Source organism: Chlamydotis macqueenii, chromosome 8, assembly GCF_036417535.1.
Source record: "Chlamydotis macqueenii isolate bChlMac1 chromosome 8, bChlMac1.mat, whole genome shotgun sequence".
NCBI lineage: Eukaryota > Metazoa > Chordata > Aves > Otidiformes > Otididae > Chlamydotis > Chlamydotis macqueenii.
The window spans coordinates 29,015,854-29,039,162 of NC_141563.1; the positions used below are offsets into that span (position 1 = coordinate 29,015,854).

A 23,309-nucleotide genomic window follows, 5' to 3' on the forward strand; every position below is an offset into this window, starting at 1 on the left:
CAAAATAATAATAAATGAGCAAGAAAAGGCCCCTCACTTAGATGCGGTGCCTATTTGGAAGGAAAAATCAGGTTTGGTATTGTGTGTGTAGTTCAACTTATTTTATATTAATTTGATTTTTTTTTTTTTTTTTTGGTGTAGCCTGATCAGTTCCACATGTTTTCCCCCAAGGTTTGAACAATAAAACTGCTTGTCTGAGTCGTCAACTAGATAAATAATTGGAAACTTCAAGGGCTCATCTCCTAAATCATTCCACAGTTGCTTGTGGCCCTAGCAGAGCTTGGTTACTTGTGAGTTCGAGTCAGCTGTAAAGTCTAATCTGGGCTTTCACTGGCCCTGGGAGACCAACAAAGTTCTGATTATGGAGCCTCACGTCGGCTTGTCTTGGCATATCTACTGGAAGAATGCAGTGAGCCACTGGGGAATGTGAAATCAGGGCTGGTATTTATAGCCAGGGTGCAGGAGCCTTCCTGAAACGAGCACCTTGGGATGCATACCTGGCAGCAGTGCCACCCCTCCTGCAAGGAGCTGGCACGATCCACTGCATGGAGGTGGTGGGGCTGATCCTTTCTGGTGAGTTCCTGAGCCCATGGCCCAGGAGGTTCTGACCTGCCACGCAGGGATGCGTGGGGATGCCTCAGGAGATTTAACGGGCTAATCCTGAAATGGGCTGTCCTGGCATCTTTATCTTCTCCAAACTCAGATATTAGTCCCAGGTCCTAAATAAAATCCCTGTTTCTGGGTCCTGCAGAGTAGCCCACATGGTGGGAAATGAGCAGCATGGTCATGTGGGCTGTGTGAATACGGCCCCGTGCAGTTGCCTCCTTGCAGAGGTCCAGCCACGTGTGAGTATCAAGAGATGTAAGATAAACTTCTACCTGCGTCTTCGTATGTGGTGGTTGTCTGGTTTCTGAGATGGACAGGAGTCCCTCTAACTTGAATAAGAGAGATGTTGGACATCAGCTCTTGTGTCCCCATTGGTTATGTCTGGCTTGGCTTATTTTTCAGGGTTGCCATTTGGGTCTTGTGGAAATCAGATGCAAAGTGTAATCTTGCCATGGCTGGAGAAGTCATACTGCTCTCCTGAGAATGTAAAGGGAGCTGAACTGGATGCTCCCTTGCCTGGATATGTTTTTTGTGGGGGACCTGTGGTTGCAATTTAAAACACAAGAAGATGCCAAAAGCAAGATGAGAGACAGCTCAGAGGCAATCTCTGAGCTTGAGGAAAAATACTGTCAATCTGGAGCAGACCCATCGTCTTCAGAGCTGGCTCCAGGCTTCTCAGCAGGAGAGGCACAGCTTCTCCTGGACTGGAAAAATAGAGCAGCCCAAATGCTTCTCGTGAGAGGTCCTGACCCCTTGGCTTGTATCAGACGTGTTTGGAGAAAGCCTGGTGCCTTGGGAGGAATGCCAATGAGTCTCAAGGAAGTTACTGGGGGTGGTGGGCATGGGGGGAGCAGAGCCCTTCCCTGCTTTGAATGGTGTTAAGGAAATAAAGGTAAACGAAGTTAAGTTGGAGAATGAATGGATTATGCTTTGCTTGGAAAAAAAGGTCATGTTAACACATTGCAATGTGTGACAGTGACACCCATGAATGTCAAATCAGCTCATTGAGTTAAAGCTCAGTAAATCGATGTACTTTTGTGTACGTGTCCCCATCACGATTTGAGCCACCTTGGCTTTTGTGGTGGCAATTTTGGGCATGGACATCTGAAGCTCACTCAAGTCCTCGTTTGACTGGTTCCTGGTGTGAATGCTGGATGCAGACACTGCTAACAGCATGGGCACCAGTTTGGCTCAGGAGGTGACTGAGATCTTGTGGTGGTGCTAAGCAGGAACCATAGTGTAATCCTCCTGCCTGATGCCTACATTATCCTATTAATACAGTGATAAGAAACTTGATGGGCACTTTCCTGCAGGCACTAAGCCCTGGTCTGCGATGGTCCATCTGCCTTTGGTCCTCTCTCTGCTTCCCCTGTTTTCCCAGGAAGAGAACTGTTTGTGGGGCTGACTGCTTTATTTTGGCAGGCCTTGCTCTGATTTTTCTTAACAAGATTTTTCCACTTGAGAAGTGGTTTCCAAAGAGATGACCACACTCTGTGTCCATACACCCTAGGGTGTCACCTCAATACTGGAGATGTCTAGGGACTTCCAAGAGCTTGTCAGCTGTTTTGTGCAAGGGGAGAGAAGCTGAGCCAGCCCCTTTACTGATGGATATTTCCGATGCAAATTGTTAACTTCTCTGTCCAGCCAACTCGGAGGCAGCCACAATGTCCCATTCTCTTTCCTAACCTTCATCTTGTACTTAATAGATGCTTTCTTCCCTCTCCCTGCCCGCTTAACTTTTGCATCTGGGTCTAAGTCTAGGCTTTGCAGAGAATAGTGCTCTCCTCCATGGCTGCTCAACTCCTTCTCCTTCTCTTCCAGCCCAGGAAGGACTGGGCTGGTTCCTGACCTCCTTGTGATGCTGAAGGGTCCCTCCATGTAGAGTGAACATTTGGTAGTGGAGAAGGGTGAAAAGAAGCAGAGGACTGGAAGAAGCATTTCAGCAGTCAATGCAGCTGGCTGAGTTGAATTACTTGTCCAATTTTGCTAGTTGTCTATGTGTTGAGTGTTTTGTACGACTGTGAGATTTTGGCAGTCCCAGTGCAAATTTTCTATATTTTGTTTGCTGAGATTTGGGTGTTTTTCTTGTAGAAAGAAAACTCACCCTGCAATTTGCTGCATGCATTTGTGCCTTTTTTTAACGTTAAGTGGAAACAAGCATCTGAAATCATTCTTCTCCTTCTGACAGCAACATCTGTAAAACCTTAGCGCTGGAAGGAGGCAGGAACCATGAGATTTATAACCTTCAGCTGAAATGTTGGAACGACCTTATTTCCCAGCAATTAGCTTTGCTCAAAACATTTTTGTTTCCTATTAGAAGCAATCTACTAACATTTACGTTGACGTGTTTAATAGTCGTTGGCCATCTCTGAATTCAAGCAGGCAAGGCAGGAGAGGAGAAGAACATGCTCTGTAAACTGTGAGCGTGTTTGTGTTGTGTTGTATGTTGTGTTTGTTGATAGTGGTGAAAACATCCATCATGCTGTGCTCCAGGACAGGGAATGACATCTTTTGGGGAAGAGAAGAGAACTGGTCTTTGGCCAAGATTCCTCTACCACTACAGTGTATCAGGTCTAGCTCCAATGCCTTTGCTGGAGAGTGGATCTTGATTCAGTTGAACCTCATGAAGAACGGAGAGGTGAGGAGGAGTGAAGATGGAACAGCACTTAAATGTAACCTTCTGTAGGAATGATTACTCATTGTGATGGTCATGATGGGCTCTGATGGTCAAGTGGTGATGAGTTAGGCTAAGAAGTAGGTGGCTGGGTGGATCTTTCTCCTTCTTCACTGGATGCAGCGATCTCCAGCAGAGCAAAGAGCTGGTGACAGCAGCTCCTGAGACCTCTCTGGGGCAGTCTGGGAGAGAAAGTTTCTCACAGCCCTCAGCAATAAGTGGATTTTTGGTTAGGTCACCGAATTTTGTCACTTATTTATTTATTTTTAGGGTGTTGAGAGAGTGATGTAATGGGATGAAGCTGAGAATCAGATATTTTAGGCCGAGTTGCAACCTGAGGAAAGCCTAATGACTGAACACATTGACAGCCTGAGTTGGAAGAAGCAGCGAATGTTATGACAGTATTGTCTCGTAGGAGCAGAAGAAAGAAATGTCTATTTTCTCCTTGGGTTTGAGATCAGAAGAATAAATGTTGTACCTAGATAAGTCCCTGAGAGGATCCGAAAAACATTAATGGTTTAATTGTTGAAAAAACAGTTCTAGGGAGGTTGAAGCAAAGTTGAGTTTGAAATATTGGGGGTGTTTAAGGACAGTGTCTTGTTTCTTTGTCTTGAAATTGTTAATGTGCCTTGAAAACTGAAAGAACAAAAAAAAGGACTTTTGGATATTGTTAACTAGCTGTGGGATGTTCCTGTGATGGGCATCATAGAGGAGAACCTTTCTGGGGAGACACTGTAGCCCTGCTGATGGTGGATGGTCACCCTTGGCGTTCTACAGGGCTTTTTGCCTATTTGCTTTCTGGAGGCTTCTTTCACCATGAGATATAATTTGGGAAGCGTGCTTCAGGATGGACAGCAGATGGTGTCAACTCAATTTCACTTAAGTCTGTAGATGAGTCACTTTGGCTGGAAAAAAAAAAAGACCAAGCCTTTCCTGGCCCGACTGCTCTTACAGCTATGCCACAGTTCATCATCTCCTGTGCTGCACAACTATGACTGTTTTATAAGGCTGTGTAATTAGATGGATAACAAAATACTCTGGGTTAAGAACTAATCCCTTTTAGGGGTGCGTCAGTGAACTGTAGCATGGACCTGCAGGCATCAAGGATGGCAATTCCTTGATCTGTTTTTTCCTTGGGAGCCAAGGCTTTATCTAGTTACACAGGAATATTCAGCCATTCAGATGATCTCTCCTCATAAATCATCCCAGTGGTTGAGATGCTTTCCTTAGTTGTGTACACGCTGAAATAGCTGCTTACTAGCAAAATCTAGAGATGCACTGCAGGTCTTTTGACAACCTTGGAGAGTAAATATGTGTATCCCAAAGAGGCAGCGGTTACCTGCCCTCTCTACTGCTCTGGGGACACTGGGCATTAGTCTCCATAGATGGTTGGAGCATGACAACACGAGCTGAGGACTGGGACACCCAGCCTCCACCGGTGTGTGGAGAGATCAGGGGCTGAGATGAATGTGCCTCTCCTGCTCTTTGCCACAAACTCACCGTGACGCCTGCTGCGGAGGGAGGGTGCTGCTGTCAGTCATCAGCCTGTCTCACTCCAGGCATTCCTGACACAAGTCTCTTCAGGTTCGCCTCTTTGTGCATAGTCTGATAATTCCTCCTCCGAGAAGCTTGTTTTTCTTTTTCTTTCTAAGGGGCTGGGGCTCCCTGCTCCCCATCTTTCCCTTCTGAGACACAGGATGAAAAATCCCCCGCCTCCTCCTCAGCTGCAGGCAGAGTCTCTGGCACCAGTCTTGGGCCCTGGACAGCCCCTGTCCCACCAGGGTTCCCCCCAAAAAGGGATAAATTGGCTGCGGATTGACTTACGCTGCTTTTAGCAGAAGAAGGTGAAGTGCTGAAGCCAATTGATGTAGGACCTGGTGGCAGGCAAAAGCTTAAGTGAGCTTTATGATGGAGGTTGATGTGTTTCTGAAAGGGATGCCCTAAGAGGCCCTCTAATATATCTCTCCCTGTGAATATATTTCCACAGTATCCACCCCAGACAGACTGCCTCCCCTCCTTAAACAGTGTTATGGTTGGAGGAGCACCTTCTTCCTGAGGACTGCCTCTGTATGTTCCCGTTTATCCTCCAGACTGTGAATGTTATCTCTGTGATGTGTATTGCAAGGGCGGTGGGAGGACCAAGCCAAGGTTGGACTCGGCTCTGGAGGGTTCTTTGGTTTGATCCTTGTTCCCAGAGCATCATCTGGTCGCAAGTGATGTGTAGCTGGGAGAAAGGATGCAGAGAAGCAAACTGGTCCCCGCAAACTTCCCCCGCTGGTGCGATTTGGGGAAGACTATGCACTCATTTCACACATGGCACCAAGGATTCATCCCACATGAAGGTATTTTGCTCACGGCTGGCATGAGACATCTTCCACATGTTCCACTTGAGATGGACGGTGCCCTGCCTCACTCCCACCTGCTCGACAGAGAGGCTTTTCAGCGGTGGATTATTCTGGTGGAGATATCATAATTCAAGTGTGTATTTAACTGAAGGATCGTGTTTTGTGGTTTTGGGGGTTCTTTTGTGCCAGAAACTGTCACACAATATGTGGGAAGGTCCCTTTTCTTGAAGGGCAGGTTTCTTTTCACCTCCCAGCTGCAGGCAGGCTCAGCACACAGATTTATTCGGGGCCAGGGACGTGTGCATGCACATGTTTGGGTTTTTTGATTTTTTTGTGGTGTGGGCTTTTTTGGGTTTTTTTTTTTTTGTTGGTTTGGTTTGGTTTTTTGAAAGAACAATGTTGTGGTGGCCAACAGCTAATCCTAAATTTGGGATACCTGACATCATAATGAGAAAACAAACCTTTCTGCACTTAAAATGAGTGACAGGCCAGGTTTGGCCCTGGCAACCTTCAGAACTGGTTTGACCTTGCAGCCAGACCTCCTGGGCTGAGTGACAGCTTTTTACAGCCGCATTAGAGCTGAGCTGACCTTGTTTATCTGGGGATTCACCTGGGAGACAGCAGACATGTCCAGGGATATTAAGTCTCAAACTGAAAATGTTTGCTCAGGTATTAGAGGGGGAGTTAATTTAGACTGAATACCTCCTATGTGGCACCAGCCACTGCTCCAAGGGACAATGCGCCCCTCGGCCGATGACAGTTGGTTTAGACTTTCTTTAGAAATTGGAGTCTCCTTCAAGTGGAGCCATGCTGGTCCTTCAACTCACTCTGTATTTCTCTTCCCATTGATTTCTGGGGTTTTGGTAAAAAAGAACCCAGGTGAAGGTGCAGGTTAGTCTGCCTGCAGAGGGGTCTTGTTGCTGTCACTAGAAGTCTGTTGGACTGGATGGATTCAATTTTATTTTATAAAACATGACACACATGAGCTGACATGCCCCAAGCAGCAGTGTGGCTGGTGTCCCCTTTTTCCAGTAGCCACTGAGCCCTTCCTTCCCCTGCCTCAGCAACTCAGGAGGGGGCTGAGGACCAGCAGTTCTTCCCTTTCCCTCGTGTGGACCTAAAATGAGAGGACCAAACCCCAGAGCTCTTGGGGCCAACTCCTCTCACACTCTGAGTATGGGCAGAAAGGAGCATCCAGCGCTCACCCTGTCAGTCCATATCTGCATGGCCAGGAGCATCCAAGGGATGCTGCCTGAAGCCTGATCCCCTCAGATGTCACCTAGGGAACTAAGTCATCTCACAGATGGAAGCCCTTCCCTGGTGTTGAAGGAAAGATTATATTTAGCTAATTTCTTCCCACTTTCCCTGCTGGTATTCCCTGGCATTACTCCCTTCATCTCCTTTTCAGGTTTCGCTGCTCTCTTCCCTCTCCTCTCACATGCGACTGGAAATGTTGGGGTAATTTTTTGCTCTCTCTGTCGCTCACTTTGCCCTTGGTACTGGATTTTTGGGCTCCAGCCAAGGTGAGAAGTTAAAATGCCTGATGGGTGCGGGAGACACAACCTTGTTAGGATTCTCACAGAAGCAGGAGAAGCTGAAACTTCTAGGGAGGGAAGCCTGAAAGCAGCTTTTTCTGCAGTTTGTGGAGGCATGGCAAGGGATGCTTTTCTTTGACTGTCATGTATTTTCACAGAAATTTTGAGACTAGATGAGACAAATGGAAATCCTTTATTATTGACTTGACTTCATTCAAATATCACATGTAGTGCTTAAGAATGAAGTTAGCTGCTGCTCTGCAAAGGGACAACCAGCAGCCAGCCACTAAGCCTCCTGCCTGAAGCGCAGCACGAGAGCCGTGCCCCTTTCCCTTGCGTCGCCTCTGCCTAGCTCAGGGTCTCAGGTCACCAAGAAGCATCCCCTGGGATACCCAAAGACCCTCTCCTGAGGTCCCCAGTGCCCACACGGTCACTGACACTGCCCAGATGAAAGGGAGGAAGGCACAAGCTCCCAGGGAGGAGGAGGTGGTGCATCCCGCAGCTGGAGAAACAGCAAGGGGCCCACTGGGTTATGCAAGTGCCTCAAATCCTGAATATTTTTTTCTTTTCACAACTTTGCCTTGCTTTGCTCCCCTCTGTGTTGAGGTCTGGCAGGTCTCTAAAGGCAATAAGTTCCCAAGGGCAGGATAAGCCCTTCCTACCAACCTAGGAAGGATGCCCATGCTGACTGGTGTTCCTACACCTCCCTCCTGGGACCTGATGAGAAACATAAGCTGAAAGTTCCCACTGGATGTATGGATCCTCAGCACAGCTTGGGCATTGCTCTTGGTAGCTCCTGAGCTGGTCCACCCTCGGCGATGAGCCCAGCAAACAAGGGAAATGTTGAATTAATTTGGCCTGGAAATGCGGCTGCTGCAGCGTGAAGCCTCCCTGTGCTGGGGAGGCTGGGATCCTGCTGCTGAGCTATTTATTTAAGAAAAAAAATATTATCATTTCAGGCGTTGGCGGCGTGGGGTGTATCGGCCATTGTATCAAAGATGTGGTTTTAATGCACTTTCCTCTGCTTAAACACTATTTGCCTTCTCCTTCAGGCAATTGAATTTAAGAAAACTCTGGTTGCTCAGGTTTTGTTGAACAAATTGGCCCCTCTGCACACAATTCCCAGGAGGAGCCAGCTCTGCAGAAACTCTGGGAGCTGTCACTTCAGTGCATGGCTGGGATGGGCTGAACGGATTACCCAGCTCTGCATCGTCTGCTCTTTTATCTGTCTCAAAGCAATGGGAAGCCAGGAATAACCCCCCGGGGTTCCTCTGAGCCCGGCGGTTTCTGGAGCCCAGGGTCAGATGACTGTTATTGTAGCTAAAGGTGTTTAACCCCAATTGATTTTGACAAGCCCTATTAGCAGATCCCCCAATTACTTATTGGGTTTTGAGAGGAACGTTGTCGATTTGAGGCTGGATGTGTTAACCTGAGTGCTGCTGACAGGATGTAATGGGTACCAAATCTGCTTCTCCAGGAGTCGATGGAAAAACTCGCCGTCAATCTTCAGGGCTGAATTCTGACCTTTCCCCAGGACCTGGCAGCTCTCAAGGGTGTCAGTCAGCCCTGGAGAGCAATGGGCTGGAACGAGACGTATGGAGCCGCCTACTCCTCAAAGCAGAGAGCATCCTTGGAGCAGCCCTGGGTTGGGTTTAAAGCCTGGGCGCCTTGTTTGCAGGGCAGCTGCTTGCATCCCAACACTGGAGAATGGTGCAGGAGCACTGGGACCTGGTGCAAAGCATAGGAGAGTCCCTGGAAAACTGCCCAGAGCAGACGGAGGACTGTTCCTACTCCCCTTCAAAACTCATCTGTCTGCCGGCCTGCTCCTGGCTGGTGGAGAAGGGAGCCGAGGGCGTTTGGTACCAGGGGCTGCCAGTGGCGGCTGCAGGAGGAAAGGGAGCTTGCTCTGCATCTTTGTGTGCCCAAAACTAATGTTTATCACCCAGGGGGTTGAATTCAGAGCCCATGAGCTGCTGCTGGGCAGGCAGAGAAGCTGCCTGGAGACTTGTGTCCACAAAAACCAGCGAGCGATGAGCTCAACGAGGCTCGTATCCCAAAGACGGTTGAGATTGTTTGGATGGGAATGGGAGTTGTGTGCGTAAGTAATCTCAGAGGATCTGGGCATAACAGCATTGATGAGTTTTATTACTTTTTTTTTTTTTAATAATGCAGCAACTGGGAAATAAAAGCATCATCTAAGGAAGGAAATCACTGCATTAGTCTAATATTTCAATGAAACTGTTCTGCATTAGTGCGCAGGTCGGATGTAGGTGCTTGTAGGTGGCAGGCAGCAGCCTGCCTGTCACCCATCCTGGGGCAGGGAAGTGTGGCCATTACACATAACAAATACGGCTTAGCCTGAAAACTGCTTTTGGGCACCAAAACGAGCAGCCCGTTGGAAGCCCTACAAGTTTCACACTTGCTTTTGCGTCTTGGTTGTGTAGGGCGAGGAGTCACCCGCTCGGGGAAAACAAACAGCAGCATCGCCTCCTTGGCTGGGGGCTTGCGAGGGTTTTACTGGGAGCCCAGCAAGCAACTGGAGCTGCCATGAGGCTCTGCCGAGTCCTCTGGAAGGTTTTGTAACACCTTGTAAAATGCAAATATTTGAATAGCGACGTTCACAAGTAACGTGCCAGGCTGAGGAACAACGGCTCGTGGTTTTTACCAGTTGTTTGAAGCTTAAAAATGAGTTTAAGGATTTTGCAGAAATTAAAGCATTGAATACAGTTTACAACCAATTTGCCCATCCCTCAGTTAGTAGACAGGTTTATGAGCTATTTATTTAGAAGAGACTTTAGTTAATTAGCAGTGTATGTATTGTTTCTTAATCATTTGACAGCAATTCAAAATTGTTTCCCGTTTTCTATTACGGGCACAATTGCATTAATTGTGCTCATTCTCCATGTACTATCTCTGACAATAATTTCCACTTTGAAAACTGCTCATATTCTTCTAAATAAAGGATCACATTTAAATGGAAAATATTTCCTTTAGATGATTGTTTTCAAATGAGCCATTTCCTTGCTCTGTTTTGGGTTACTAAAATTTTGTTTGTTTGTTTTATTGCAGGTGTTTTGAGCTCAGCCTCCAGAAAGCTGGGCAATGGAGAAGGCTGCTTTGGGGTGACTTTGATGATTGATGTCCTGTGTAACCTTGGTCAACACCTAATGGTAAGGAGGCCCTTTACGCTGATTTTTGGGGGTTGTCATTCATCTGACCGCACCTCTGGTCCCTCTGCCTGTCTGAGGGGTGTGAATAAAGGCTGTGGTGTTCCAAGCCCCACCAGCCTGCTCTGTGCTCTGGTGGGCTCCAAGCCTGACCAAGAGGGACTGGCCAGTTTCATCTCCATCCTGGAGCTCATTGACCCCCACCACGGGAGATCTCATGCCCCAACCTGCTCGGTTTGCATCGTGGTTTTCATCCAGAGATCACAAAACACTGAGTTGCTCATGTCCCTCTGTGGGTGCAGAAGTCACTTCTCATTCTCCAGGCCCTTGGGTGACCTCAGGACTTTTGATTTATAGCTGTGTGAGGAGAACGGGGCTTTGCCTGCACCCGCTGCCAAGCAGGCAACAGAGAGCTGAGGTAGCGGCGCAGCCGGGAGCCATTTTTGGGGGGCTTGGTAACATCCCATTGACTTCTCGGGGGCTCAGCACCAGCTTGAACCAGGCCATTGAAGTGACCCGCAAAGCTTTGTCCTTACGCGTTATCTCTTCTCCCACCAACTGCAATATTCAGGGGAATGCTGGTATCGGTGAGAAAACTCCTGGCAATGGCTAGGGCAGAAACAAACTACTTTCCCACTAGGGAAAAGTCATCTGTGAAATTTCATGGACAGTCCCGTCGTTTGCTAAACACTCTCTTCCTCTGGCTATTTTTTTTTTTTTTTTTTTTTTTTTAGATTTCATTATTATGATTTTTTTTTTTGTGTGTGTAATTGCGTGTCAGACCAAGTGCACTCAGAATGTGAGCAGGGTCTGATACAAGGAGGGTGAAATGAGATAATCCATGTTTTCATCATCCATAGGCCTCTCTTTTCACGGGCCGTGGGCCGTACTTTATTAGGCTGAGCAGCTCTGGGCCTGCAAGAAAGAGGAGCCCTTTCTCATCCCGATGAGAATAGTGCAGTGAATGGATTCCAAGTGTTTACTCAGCATTTGTCTCGTGGTTTATCAAAGGAATGAGGAGGAGGTGCCGACAGACCTTTTGTCCCGCTGATGTGTTATGACAATGTTCCATGAATATGCAGAATGGCAGAAGGGATTAGAGCCAGTACAATTCCCCTCCGGCGCTTTTTTTCCTCTTTTTTTTTTTTTCTTTTTTTTTTTCTTTTTTTTTTTTTTTTTTTTTGCCTGGGATGTTCAGGGGTTTAAGAGTGACCTGCTGGCAGTCAGGGCACTAAACATCAGATTTCCCTGCAGATAGGGGTGTAAAAATCCCACACTTGTCCAAAGCTGTTAGCATCTCACTTGGAGGTTGGGCTCTCTTAGTCACTTGCTGCTCTTTATGAAATTTCGGCTGGCAGGAACTGCCTGGCTAAAAGCTTTGTGTTTAGGGAGATGTGGAGGTATTGGGACATAATTAAAACTTGAGTCAATCAGTGACACGTGAAGCCCAGGCTGGTAGTGATGTGACCATTGCTCTCTGGTCTGCTGCCGTTGTAGGCTGTCAGTGGTACCTTGCCGTGTTTTTTTCCGTTGCTTCCCAGAGTCCTGCTCCAGGAGTTTGGGTGTGATTCGGTAAACGGTGCTGATATCAGGCATTGATGCTCTTCGTGCTTTGTGTGCCATTTTGGATGGACAGGTTAATGACTCAACCCTTGCAACGCACCTCTGAGGCAGGTGAGGAAGGTTATTTCTGTTTTCAATGTGGAGAGACTAGTAGGGTAGTGAGAGCAGGTATGTTGCTTCACACTGCTGGAGCACCAGGCATGAATCCAAGCTTTCCTCTTGTGTTTCTGAGCCTTCCTTTCCAAGTGACTCTGCCGAGCAATGGTCAGCAGCTATCAAACCACCATCAAGACTAGTAATGAGTTTCTTCTATGTAGTTGAGCAAAGATATCCCATCTGAAAAATAATGCTCCATTGGTTTCTTGCATTCCAAGAATCTCTTGTGTCCTGTTCCCCAATTGATTTTTGGGGGACCTTGCCAGATACATAAGGGGAATGGTGACTTTGTGTCACCCTAGAAAGATGGGATGTTGGACGTGCTCAGCACTGGTCTGCTTCTGCTCCTGTCCAAGTCAGCAGATCAAAGTGCTGCTGAGAGCCGTCAAATCCACCTGAAATCTCCCTCACTCCAAGCAGAAATATGAAATTAAGCCTGTTCCACACTCACCATATGTGGGTACACTGTTTGTATAGGGCCCTTCCAGCCTGTCCTGCCTTTTTGCTCAGGCTTTTGGTTGCTCTCTGGAGGATCTTTGGTTTGGGTCAGATGAGAGATGGGATGTAGTCTGCTCTTAGGCTCATGGGAATTGCCCTGGCTGTGAGGACCCAGCATCTACTGTGGGGACAAAGCTGCAAGAGGGGAGAAATGGCCATCAGCTCCTCCTTTGCAAGGACATTTGTGCAGCAATGCTCTGAAGATGGCCAAGGACACCAGGCTGCATGAGGCTGCTCTGCTCCTGCCCCCATGACATATGTGGTATGCAGGGCTCTGGTCCGGATCCTGCGTAGAGCATCCCATGGCAGGCTTAGCCTGACGCCACTGTTGCTGCTATTTTGCCCCACAATGGGTAGGAAGGGGGGGGGGGGGTTCTTCACAAGCATCAGCTTGAGCCCCTCTAGGGTATCAAGTCTCTGTTTGCAGAACGAGACGCTTGCTGAGCATGAGGTTGCCAAGTTTGTAATTCGAGCGTTTGTAGGGGAAGTAGCAAAGAAAAAGACAAAGCCTTCTGTGCAGAGGTACCGCCTGCTAGTGTGCCATGCTTATCCCGCCTGCCAAAGTCCCTCTCCACTCACTTGGGAACACAAGCAATAATTAAGTTAATGAATTTTGGTACAATTATGCCCAGCTCTTGGCCTCATGAGAGCAGTTGGCAATGGCTTTGGCTGATGGAGGGCGCGTGCTGCGATTCGCTCCTCGTTGGTCTTGGCCTTGGCGGAGAAGTGACTACCTGTCTCCAGAGGCCAAGGACATTGCCCAGCTGGTGAGGACATTCCCTCTGTGGGGTTTGGAAAGCACTGGGATGTGTTCCTGGCAGCTGATGATGGGGGATCTGAAGGACCTTGGGCTTGGTGCTTACGCCAGCCAAATTCTTCAGACTGGCTTAAAAAGGGCATTTTTTTTTCCCCCCATCTGCCTGCTTTCACTACCATTAACAACACTGGATCTTTCGTTATTCTGTGGGGTGTACATGGAGGATCACAGTTTTCACATTGTCCTTTGCAATCAGGACTCTCTAAGGAAAAAATTCAATGGCATGTGAATAAATCCTTCCTGCTCTGAGAAATCTGTGAAGACACAAAGGCTGGCAGCCCTGGGAAGGGGGCTAACCTCAGTCCCACAGCATGCTTACAGCAAGGACACCTGATCTGAAGAGGTCTTCCATCCTCTTTCCCTTGTCTTGTCTCCTCTGGGAATTTTTTGACTACTGGAGGCTGCGTCTGGCTCCCTTTTCCTCAGGGGGAGACTGAGCAGTGGAAGAACAAACACATGACAGCTGCCAGCCTCTGGATTTTGTGGCTCTACAAGGCAAAGCCATTAGGACCTGTTTGCAACCAGCTAATTCTCTGGTGGAAGCTGCAGAGCTCTCATGGGTGCTGGCATGCTGCTGGCGGCTCACCAGGGCTCTGCTTAACCCCTTCAGCCCCGTGGTAAGGTACCAATCTCAAACATCTCTGTGTCAATGTGCTGTTCATCTGGGACTCGAGACAGTTCTTCCGGCTTCCTCTCTGCCTGAACATGCATGTGTCTCCTAGGACTGCTTTTTGTTGCTGTTGATTTTTTTTTTCTTTCTTTAAAAACTTCATGGCAGGATGCAAGTGCCTAGTGCTCATTGATGTGGATGGGAGCCGGGTTCCTAAATTGCTCTTGCAAACCTTTCCCAGACTCTTTATGCTGGAAAAATGATGACCAGATGCTAAATTTTTCCTTTTTTGACCCACTCCCAGACTCACTCCAGCTTTCCTGTGTGTCTCCCCCTGCCTCAGTTTCCCTCCTTGTGTGCTGGGGACAAGCTGCCCATTTTTGTTCTTTTAGGTCTTTGTAGACATGTCATGCTTACTGAAGGACACATAAGGTTCAGAGGAAATTTAATCTGTGTGGTTAAGCCATCAGCTCCATCCTACAAAGTCATGGTAAAAATGTATTTAATGCAAACAAAAACTAACTGCATGCAATACATGCAGTGTAACTCAAGCAACACGATGTATGTGGGAAAAGCTTCCAGAGATGCTAATTAGACGCGTCTGCAAAGTCAACATGGGTAGGATTCTTGGTTCCAGCAGAAAGTATTTGGACTGTGGTCCTGATTAAGCCGCTGCCTTGCTATTTTACTCCAGATGAGTCAGTCATTAACACTCTACTTGCTATCCCCATTTAGAGATAGGCAAAATAATTTCTGACCTTTCTCCAAGGACGTATTGTATTGGATGTCTTTAAAGAAAGCTCTTGGAGATTTACATTGTGTGGTCACTATCCAAGCTCATGGGCCCTCCTTGAGGCTGAGATGTAGTATCGGCTGAGCTCTCCTCCATGCTCAGCCCCTAAGGGAAGTCCATGTCCCGTTTTGCACCTATCCTATTGGGTGACCAGGATCCAAGCCAGGTTTCAAGTCCAAACCCATCTCCCTCATTGTTTATACTCACATGGAGTTGGGTTTATCTCCAAGCTTCTAGATGAACCCTGAGACCCCTTCAGCCTGCTGTGTGACTGAAAGCTGCAGCTCCCCTCGAGCATTGTAGTGACCCTTCTGGTCTGGGCTATAATGTGGCTTTGAGCTGGCAACGTGAACAGAGAAGAGGCAGGACTAGGTGTGCGGGTGCTCTGGACCTCTCTCAAGCCCCCATCCTGTGTAGACCAGAGGGGTTTCCTGACACAAGAAGGGCAAATCTGTGACCTGCATCATAGAAGTCATGTGGTGTGGTCCTCCAGAACAGCTACTCCAGAGCAAGCAGTGATGGATGAACTGGAAACGTTCTCCTCAGGCGCTCTGCTCTGACAGAAACCATCCAAGACCTGGATTCTGGCACCAGCTGCCCAGCAGCGTCAAACACTGCTGTGATCTGGAGAGTCCCCTCTCAGCTGGAGGACCCCAGTGTCCACAGCACTCCAGAAGTGGCAGGTGGAAATTGATTAACTGGATCTCTTCAGACCCCAAAAATAAAGAAATGTCTGGGTTGATTCTCTCAGCCACAAGTAGCACCTGGCAGGGATGATTTTGGCTAGGAGGAATGCGAGACAAACACTGTGATTCATGCTTGTCTGGTCTGATACGAGTCTGAATCATCTCTCTCATCTTCTCACAAGGAAACAATGTGAACACTGGCCTGTCGTGGCTGGAGACCCCTTTTCCTGAACCACATACATGCACTTTGAAGTTGTTGCACAGAATTCTAATTATTGGTCAATGTGTGTAATGGAGTGGTCTGAAAGGCAGGTGAGGTCTTCACAACCTTAGCCAAGTTGTCTCCCTTCCAGACAACCACCTTCTCCACCAGCACAGACATGTGGCAAGGTGTCCCCATTTTGGGCAGAAGGGCTGGGCAGTGGCCTGTGAGCCCCTCTATGCCTGGGGAACTTGAAGGTAGGTGTCTTGCTGCAGGACTTACTTCTTTTCTTGCCAGGCTTTAGAATGCCCAGCAGAGATGATGTGCTCGGCTGCCAGCCCCTGGCCCCCTGTTAGTGCTGTGGGCCTTGGAGACCCCTTTCCAGGCTAGTGAGTGAGCACATGAGCTGGATGGGAGGATGTCTGCTCTTCTTCCCCCTAGATCACTCTCCTCACCTCATAGCTTGGCCTCTGTGCCCTGGCTGGGATGCCCTCCCTGCTCCTAGCTGTGCTCCGTCCCCACCATTTCAGGAGACCCAATGTCCTACCCAGCCTCCACCCACCTGGTCCCACCAGCTCATGGGGTGCCCCATACCTCCTGCTGAGGTTCACGCTCTGCCTGCTCTACCAGGAGGGGATTGCCAGAGGTGCCTGGCTGGGCTGGGGGGATTAAAGAGCCTTTGTTTCAAAAGCATTTTAAGCAGTGAGGGAAAAAACAACCTGCCAGCCCGGCTGCAGGCAGATCAGGCTGAAGGTACAAGACAGAGGGAAATTTTCCATGACAGAGGTGTGCCCCTGGCCTAAGGGGAGGGAAAAGACTATTACGGTTGGAGTAAATGAAATCACTGCTGGCGGGAGCATTAAACAGGGGAAAAAGAGAGCAGGTAGTGAGCTAGCAAGGTGGGATTTTAACCATCTGCCTGGGCTTGCAGCTAACTGGTCTGGTAGTTGCAAGAGAGTAGCAAATGGACAAGGAAAAGGGAAAATTTTGCAGTGAATTCCTTGCCTGGGAGCCCTGGTGTGAATCTTCTGGGGCACTTGAGCATCAGGTCCTTGATTTCATTGAAAACCACAAGCTATTGCAGGCTTGGGGGACTACCTGGAGCTGTGGTGTAGGTGTCTGTGCAGCAGAAACACCTCTCACATGGCAGCCAGCAAGCACTGGGGCAGAGGCAGGGTTGCCCAGCGCGGGGAGGGCTCGGGATCCCGTAGAGGGTCAGGGAGGGGGAAATAGCGTGGGAGCACACGAAACACTCCTGCTCCAGTGCTGCGAGCAGGCTAAGTTTTCCTGCTGGTTCCTGTCCTGTTCTTGTTGCCTTCATATGGATGCCTTTTGGGACAGGTTTTCCCATGGACCTAGCTACCTATTTATACAGTTACAGCGTCAAAATTTCTGGGTAGGGGCCACAAATGAGCTTTGTAGAGTGACACTGCAGGGCGCTGAGCTTTAACCACCTGCCTCCTATCCTCTGAAGAAAACCTGGGAAACCTGGTCAGTGCACATCAGTGTTCTGTTGGGAAAGGACAATATTTTAGGAAGAATTGGAAGCAGTTGGAAAGCAGAAGACCGAAGCTTATTGTGAAGATCTGTCCTTGCAGGAGTTGTCCTTGGTAATTTTGTGTGATGGTTTCTTCTGCTGCCTCTGGGTGCTGCACAGCCTGAATCCTTCCAGGACAGAAGGATGGTGAGAGAACAGTCAAGGCTGTGCCCTGCTCTGAGCAGCTTGTTGGTAGGGCAGGTTCACCAAGAGGAGTTTTTGGACCTGTATTACCTTGTATTACCATGATTGTAACAACCGTTTTGGGTTTCTAGAGTATTTAATATGGCTTTATAAAAACAAATATTCAAATGTTCCTTCCTAGCCCCACGGATGACCCACTCTTTGCTCTTCCCAGTGTGTTGAAGCCACCAGGCAGGACAACTGAGCCACCAGGGAGAAGGTGTATAGCAGCCACGTCTCCAAAGCTCCCAAGCAAACTTTGTCCCTGAGTCATGGCTTTCAATAGCTCAAGTCCTTTAGAATCTTTTCTGTTTTCTTTCAAGTTGAAACAAACAGATGCTTCTGTTAATATTATTTTTAGTAAACAGACAACAAAAAAATAATGATTTTTTTCCTCTCATCTCCTTTATTTCCATAAGAATAAAAGAAAATGTCACCATTTTTATATCAGAATTAATTTGGGGGAGAAAATCTTGACTGGCTGTAGTGGAGGAAAAAAAAAAAACTTCCCTAGAAAAGTGAAAAACGGTTGGCAAGTTTTTCTTTAGGAATTTTTCCCTGATGTTCCCCAGTTTGGTAAATGCTTTACCTATACTTTTTGTGAATAAGTTATTTTGCCTGGACCTTGCTGCATGCTTACCTACAAATACATTAGTGCCTTGGAGCGAGTTCTCAGGAAGAATTTATTTGCTTTGGTTGTCTATTTCCTGCGCCTTGAAGAAATAAAATAGCTGAGGAAGTGTGTTTAATTGTGGCTCCTTTGACCCCAGGCTGTCGTTGCCCGGTGTCCTGGGCTGATTTTTGCACAGCTGTTGGTCTTGTAGCCAAGCAGTGTGGTGCCCTGACTCCTGTGTGTGTGCTAGTTGTGGTTACAAGCCACAGAGCAGACCCTCTGGGTCCCCTGTCTTGCTCTTGTTGCTGCTGTTCATCACACGTTCCTCCTCTGAGAGGTGGCATCCCATGAGGAAAATCTCCAAGGAGACAAGGATTTTCCCCCCACACCCCCCCAGCTGTAGTTGCCCCATCCTAATGTACCGAGCTCTTATATGAACGACCTGATTCACCTTCTGGTGGCAAAGCCTTCCCATCGTACAGAATAGCTGTGGTGGGAGGGTCTCTCAAGCTGCTTCCGTCTAGGAGTTTGGAGCATGGATGGATTCAGGCAGGGATACACAGAAGTGGGAATGGGCCTAAACCCTGTTATTTCAAGGCATTGGTACTCATGCAGCTTTCAGCCAAGGAAGTCCCCACATGTTTGGTTGTCAGTAGGTGATGTCAGCATGTCAGGGCCACACTATGAGCATCAGCAGCAGGTGGTGTATCATTGAAGCATCTCCCAAGGGCCACCACTGGCTCTGAGGCTGGAGGACACTTTGGACTGCTCACTGCGACAGTCCCTGGGAGAGGAATGAGAGGTGTTCTAGCTCCCAGGGCTCCCACCCACTCTTCTTCTTTGCACATCCCAGGGGTGGCTGAGATACAGATTACTCTGCTTCTCAACCAGGGGGAGAGCTCTGCAAACAGGGGTGCTCCAAACACAACTCTGCCCAGTGCCAATCTCTAGGCTAGTGTTTCACTCAAGCCAGGGCAAAAACACCGGTCTCTCAGCATGGCCATGTTAAGGAATGTGAAAATCCAGCCCAGTGACCCTGATACTTCATGCTGTTCAGCAGAAGATTGCTTTGTTTTAGGGTAAGCAAATGCATGTTTTTTTCTAATCCATGTGGTGGTACCCAGGCTGCATTTCCAAGCTTCTCTTTGCCACTGTTAATCTGTCTGTCAAAACTAGTTTGACACCTGGGTCCTAACCTGGTGAAATTGAGAGCAATTGAATGGTTCCATGAGCTTTAAAATAGCTACTCACCAGCTGGAATCTCAGCCAGCCCGCAGCCCAAGATGGGGCCAGGGCTTCTCCCACCGCACGTAAAATGACTTGAGATCAGGGCCTTGGACTATAAACACTTCACGCAGTTGGGTCTTCGTACCCCATTGTCCAGATGACATGCCTCTTCCTTTGCTAGATGTGATCTCATGCGCAGGCAGCTCCAAACCCAGCCATACTGTTGGGTTTTCTTTTCTAATGCCTTTTCTGATGTTTAGACTGATAGAAAAAGGAGAAAGTGAGTGACAAGCAAGGGCTGTTTGCTGTGATTGAATGAGAAAAGCCGTTCCTCCCTCGCACCCCATGACCCTTTTCCCTCCCAAACCCATTCTTGCTAGATCAGAATACATTAAAATCCCTGTATGACATGAAAATCTCGCCAGCTAATGTCTGCAGAGCTGAAGGTTTCCATCTCCCCTGGGAGGGTAATTTTCTTTGTGCATCCTGGAGTGATGTTCAGTCACTCCCTTCTTAGATGTCTGTCCTGCCGCCCTCTGCAGTGACTGGAAAAGTCAGATCCTCTGGCTGAAATGAACTGGCTGTATTCAGATACCCTTTTGATTTAAATGCACGCTCCAGGAGAAATATGAATCTTCCATCCTTTTCCCCCGAGCTGTTCCAAGGTGAATGAATGGTCCCTGTCACACCCTTGATTTGCTTTCCTCCCTGAAGATCTGTGACTTCTGCAGAGAAGGGCACCTTTCTCTAAGGCTGTTTCACCCTTTCTCACCTGCTCTCTGCCCTCCAGCCAGCACCTACACTCCTGTTGTCATCCCAGTTTGGCAGAAGGGAAACTGAGGCAGTTCACCCCAACACCAGCTTGTCTGTGGCAGATCAGGATTGGACCCAACACGGCTCTGTTAGACCCATGCTTCCCTGTCTGAGCCCTGAAGGGAGCAGAAGAAAAGCCACAAACGTCTGCAGGAAAAATAAAGCAAGAACGAAAACACATAAACACAAACAGAGGACTGAGTGGTAATGGGAAATAACCTGTTTGGTGAATTTTTACTTGGACTGTAAAGTAAAACCACAAGGAAATGTGTAAAGGAAAGGGCTGAAGAATCTTTTCCAAAAGTATGGGTGGCTTTTAAGTTTAAAAAGGAAAGGAGGAGGATGGTATGACCTCGTCGAGATCACCTACTTGCCTCTGGAAGAAGGCTTTCGTCCTGCTCTACTATTGGAAATACTTTCAACCAAATTACAAACTTGAAGGCTGTGATTTTTTTGCTCTGCTGCGGGATATGTGGAGAGATCTGCCACTGTGATAATGGTGTAGACATTTCCACCTGTCTTTTCAGGACATGGACATCTAGCTACATATATAGCTGCAATCTGGCTATAAAAATCACCCCAGCTCCTTCAGCCCACCCCAATGCAGTGGCTCCCTTACCTGCCCTGGGCTAGACTCTCCACAAGCTGGCATCTGGCTTAGAGGTGATGCTCAGCAGCAATGGGTGAGGACGATGTGAAAAAACAAGGGGTTTTTTTCATGTTAATAAAGCAGCCAGCAGCCCCCCAGCTCTGATATCGGCATAGACCATGGGCGAGGGGCTGCGGTTCTGCCCAGCCGGCTCTGGAGCGCAGGATGAGACCTGAAGCCGTTTTTCCTGAAACTCATCAGAGCTTTCTGAGTCGGGTGTCTTCCTTCAGCTTCAGCTGTGGGGTCAGCAACTCTGCAGTGACAGAGACATCCTTGCTTCCTCTGTCCGTCCCCAAAATGCCATCCCTGTCCTGCATCCCTTGCCCACCTACAGGGAAGTACCTGCGGGCAGCCCCGAGCACTGCTGACCATTTTGCTCTCTCCCAGGGGAAAAAAAAAAAAAAAAAAAAAGTTTTTCCAGGATTTCCTTACCCAGGAGGAAGGATCACTATGCTGCAAAGCACCAAAACCGAAGGGGTTGGTTTCGGGGCGAAACTCCCGACTGTCGCCGCTTCTGAGCGCTTTTCCCACGGAAAAAAAAAAAAAAAAAAAAAGACAACGAAATCCAGGCTGTGCGGGGGTCCCGGAGGGAGGTTACCTGCTCTGCTGCGGCGGACTGGCTGCGGCACCAAACCTGCCCTGCTCCGGCCGTCGGGACTCGTTTCTTTTAGTTTTTCTCCCGGGAGGAAACATCCCCACGGAGAACAGCCCGGGAGCGCAGCCGGCCGCCGCGCTGGCACTCGGGACCCCTGGGGGAGGGACCCCCTCGGGGACATGGCTGCGAAAGAAAACCCCGGGGAGAGACTGGGGGATTTAATCCTGGGAGTCCAGACCCCTCCCCAGGGGCCTCCCCCTCCCGCCGGGGCACAGGGGCTGGGGCGGGCCGGGCACCCCACGCCCCTCGTGGGGAGGGGGGCGACCGCCCTATATATTGCAAAGCGACTCGGAACCGAGCTCCCCATCTCCGGGAGCTCCCTTTCCCCCCTTCCCTTCCCCTGGGGGGGGGTTCTTTCTCCCGCCGCCCCCTCTCATCCTCCGAGGAGGAAGAGGAGGAAGGCGAGGGCCGTATATGAACGCGGCCGGTTTCCCCTGCCTGCGCGGGATGTGCACGCTGCCGGCCCCCAGCCCCGCCGCGGCCAGCCCCGGCTCCCCCGGGCCACCCCGGGGGTCTCCGCCCGCCGGCCAGGGGCTACCGGTAAAACCGGAGCCGCGGGGTGGTGGGGGCAGTCCCCCACCCCCACCGCCGCCCCCTGAGGAGCCACCACCCCCAGCCGGTGGCCGTCGGAGGAAGCGGCCGGTGCAGCGGGGCAAACCTCCCTACTCCTACATCGCCCTCATCGCCATGGCCATCGCCAACGCCGCCGAGAGGAAGCTCACCTTGGGAGGCATCTACAAGTTCATCACCGAGCGCTTCCCTTTCTATCGGGAGAACCCCAAGAAGTGGCAGAACAGCATCCGCCACAACCTCACCCTCAACGACTGCTTCGTCAAGATCCCCCGGGAACCCGGCCATCCTGGCAAGGGCAACTACTGGACGCTGGACCCAGCCGCTGAGGACATGTTCGACAATGGCAGCTTCCTGCGCCGGAGGAAACGCTTCAAGCGCACGGACATCACCACCTACCCTGGCTACATGCAAAACTCCAGTGCCTTCACGCCCCCACCCACCGGACGCCCCACGGCACCCACAGCACCCTACCCCAATGCCCTCTGCTCACCTGGCTACGGCCCCCAGCTCTCCAGCTCTGTCTTCCACCCCTATGCAACTAGCTCAGCACCGCCGGCGCAGCATCCCAGGATGTTCAGCATTGACAGCCTTATCAGTGGGCAGCAGGCCCTGCAGCCCTCGCCACCCGCCGAGCTGGGCCACCCATCCCTGGGCTTGCCCGGGGCTGAGCTGGCTCCCACCTGCTCTGCCAGCAGCTCCGAGCCTTCCTGCTTCCAGGCGCAGCCCGTCAGCCCCAGCCTGTTGGGCCGGGCTGGCCCCAACACCCTGGCTTACCCCTACGCCGCCTCGCCCCCTCACCTGCCTGTGGCACAGGGCAGCTACTCACCCGGCAGCCCGCAGCTTTATGGGGCTCCCAACAGACTGGCCTTGCCGGCCATGCGGCCATCGGCCTGCGCCGAGCATGGCGAGCAGCTCCTGGGGCTCTCCGCATCGCCTCTCAGCCAGTTCGGCTCCAGCAACTCCTACGTGAGGCAGCCCAGTTTCCCCACTGGCCTGGAGCGGTACATGTGATGGGATCAGAGGTGGCTTGGCCAGACATCGCCAGGCTCCCATGAGCATCTCTGTACATGTGGACTTCTCCCCGCCATGGGGATCAGCTGGGGTTGTGTTGGGAGACCCTGGCCTCCAGCTCTGTGCGAACACATGTCTGCGGGGGGCCCAACTCCCCTCTTTCTCAGCTTGTTTTTACCTGGAGACAAGGTGAGCTCCCCACACCGGGGGTGTCCCCTCCGCACAGCCCGACCCAGGCGGGGCACCCGGGGCACCCCTGGGTGAGAAAGAGCACACCCAGGAGGTGCGTGCATCATCGTGTAATGTGCAGGAACTGTCTCGCAAATGGGCTTTTTCCTCTCTTCCCTGGGTGCCTCCTGTGTAACTGGAATGAAAGTTATGGAAAAAAAACCAAAA

General features: G+C 49.8%; 1 protein-coding gene across 1 annotated transcript; it reads left to right on the forward strand.

Annotated features, from left to right (window-relative positions):
* Nucleotides 1-21,743: 21,743 nt before the first annotated feature.
* Nucleotides 21,744-22,913, forward strand: FOXE3 (forkhead box E3). The gene has a single exon (XM_086753941.1). It carries the CDS (start codon nucleotides 21,744-21,746, stop codon nucleotides 22,911-22,913), a length of 1,170 nt encoding a protein of 389 aa, XP_086610067.1.
* The last annotated feature ends 396 nt before the right edge of the window (nucleotides 22,914-23,309 follow it).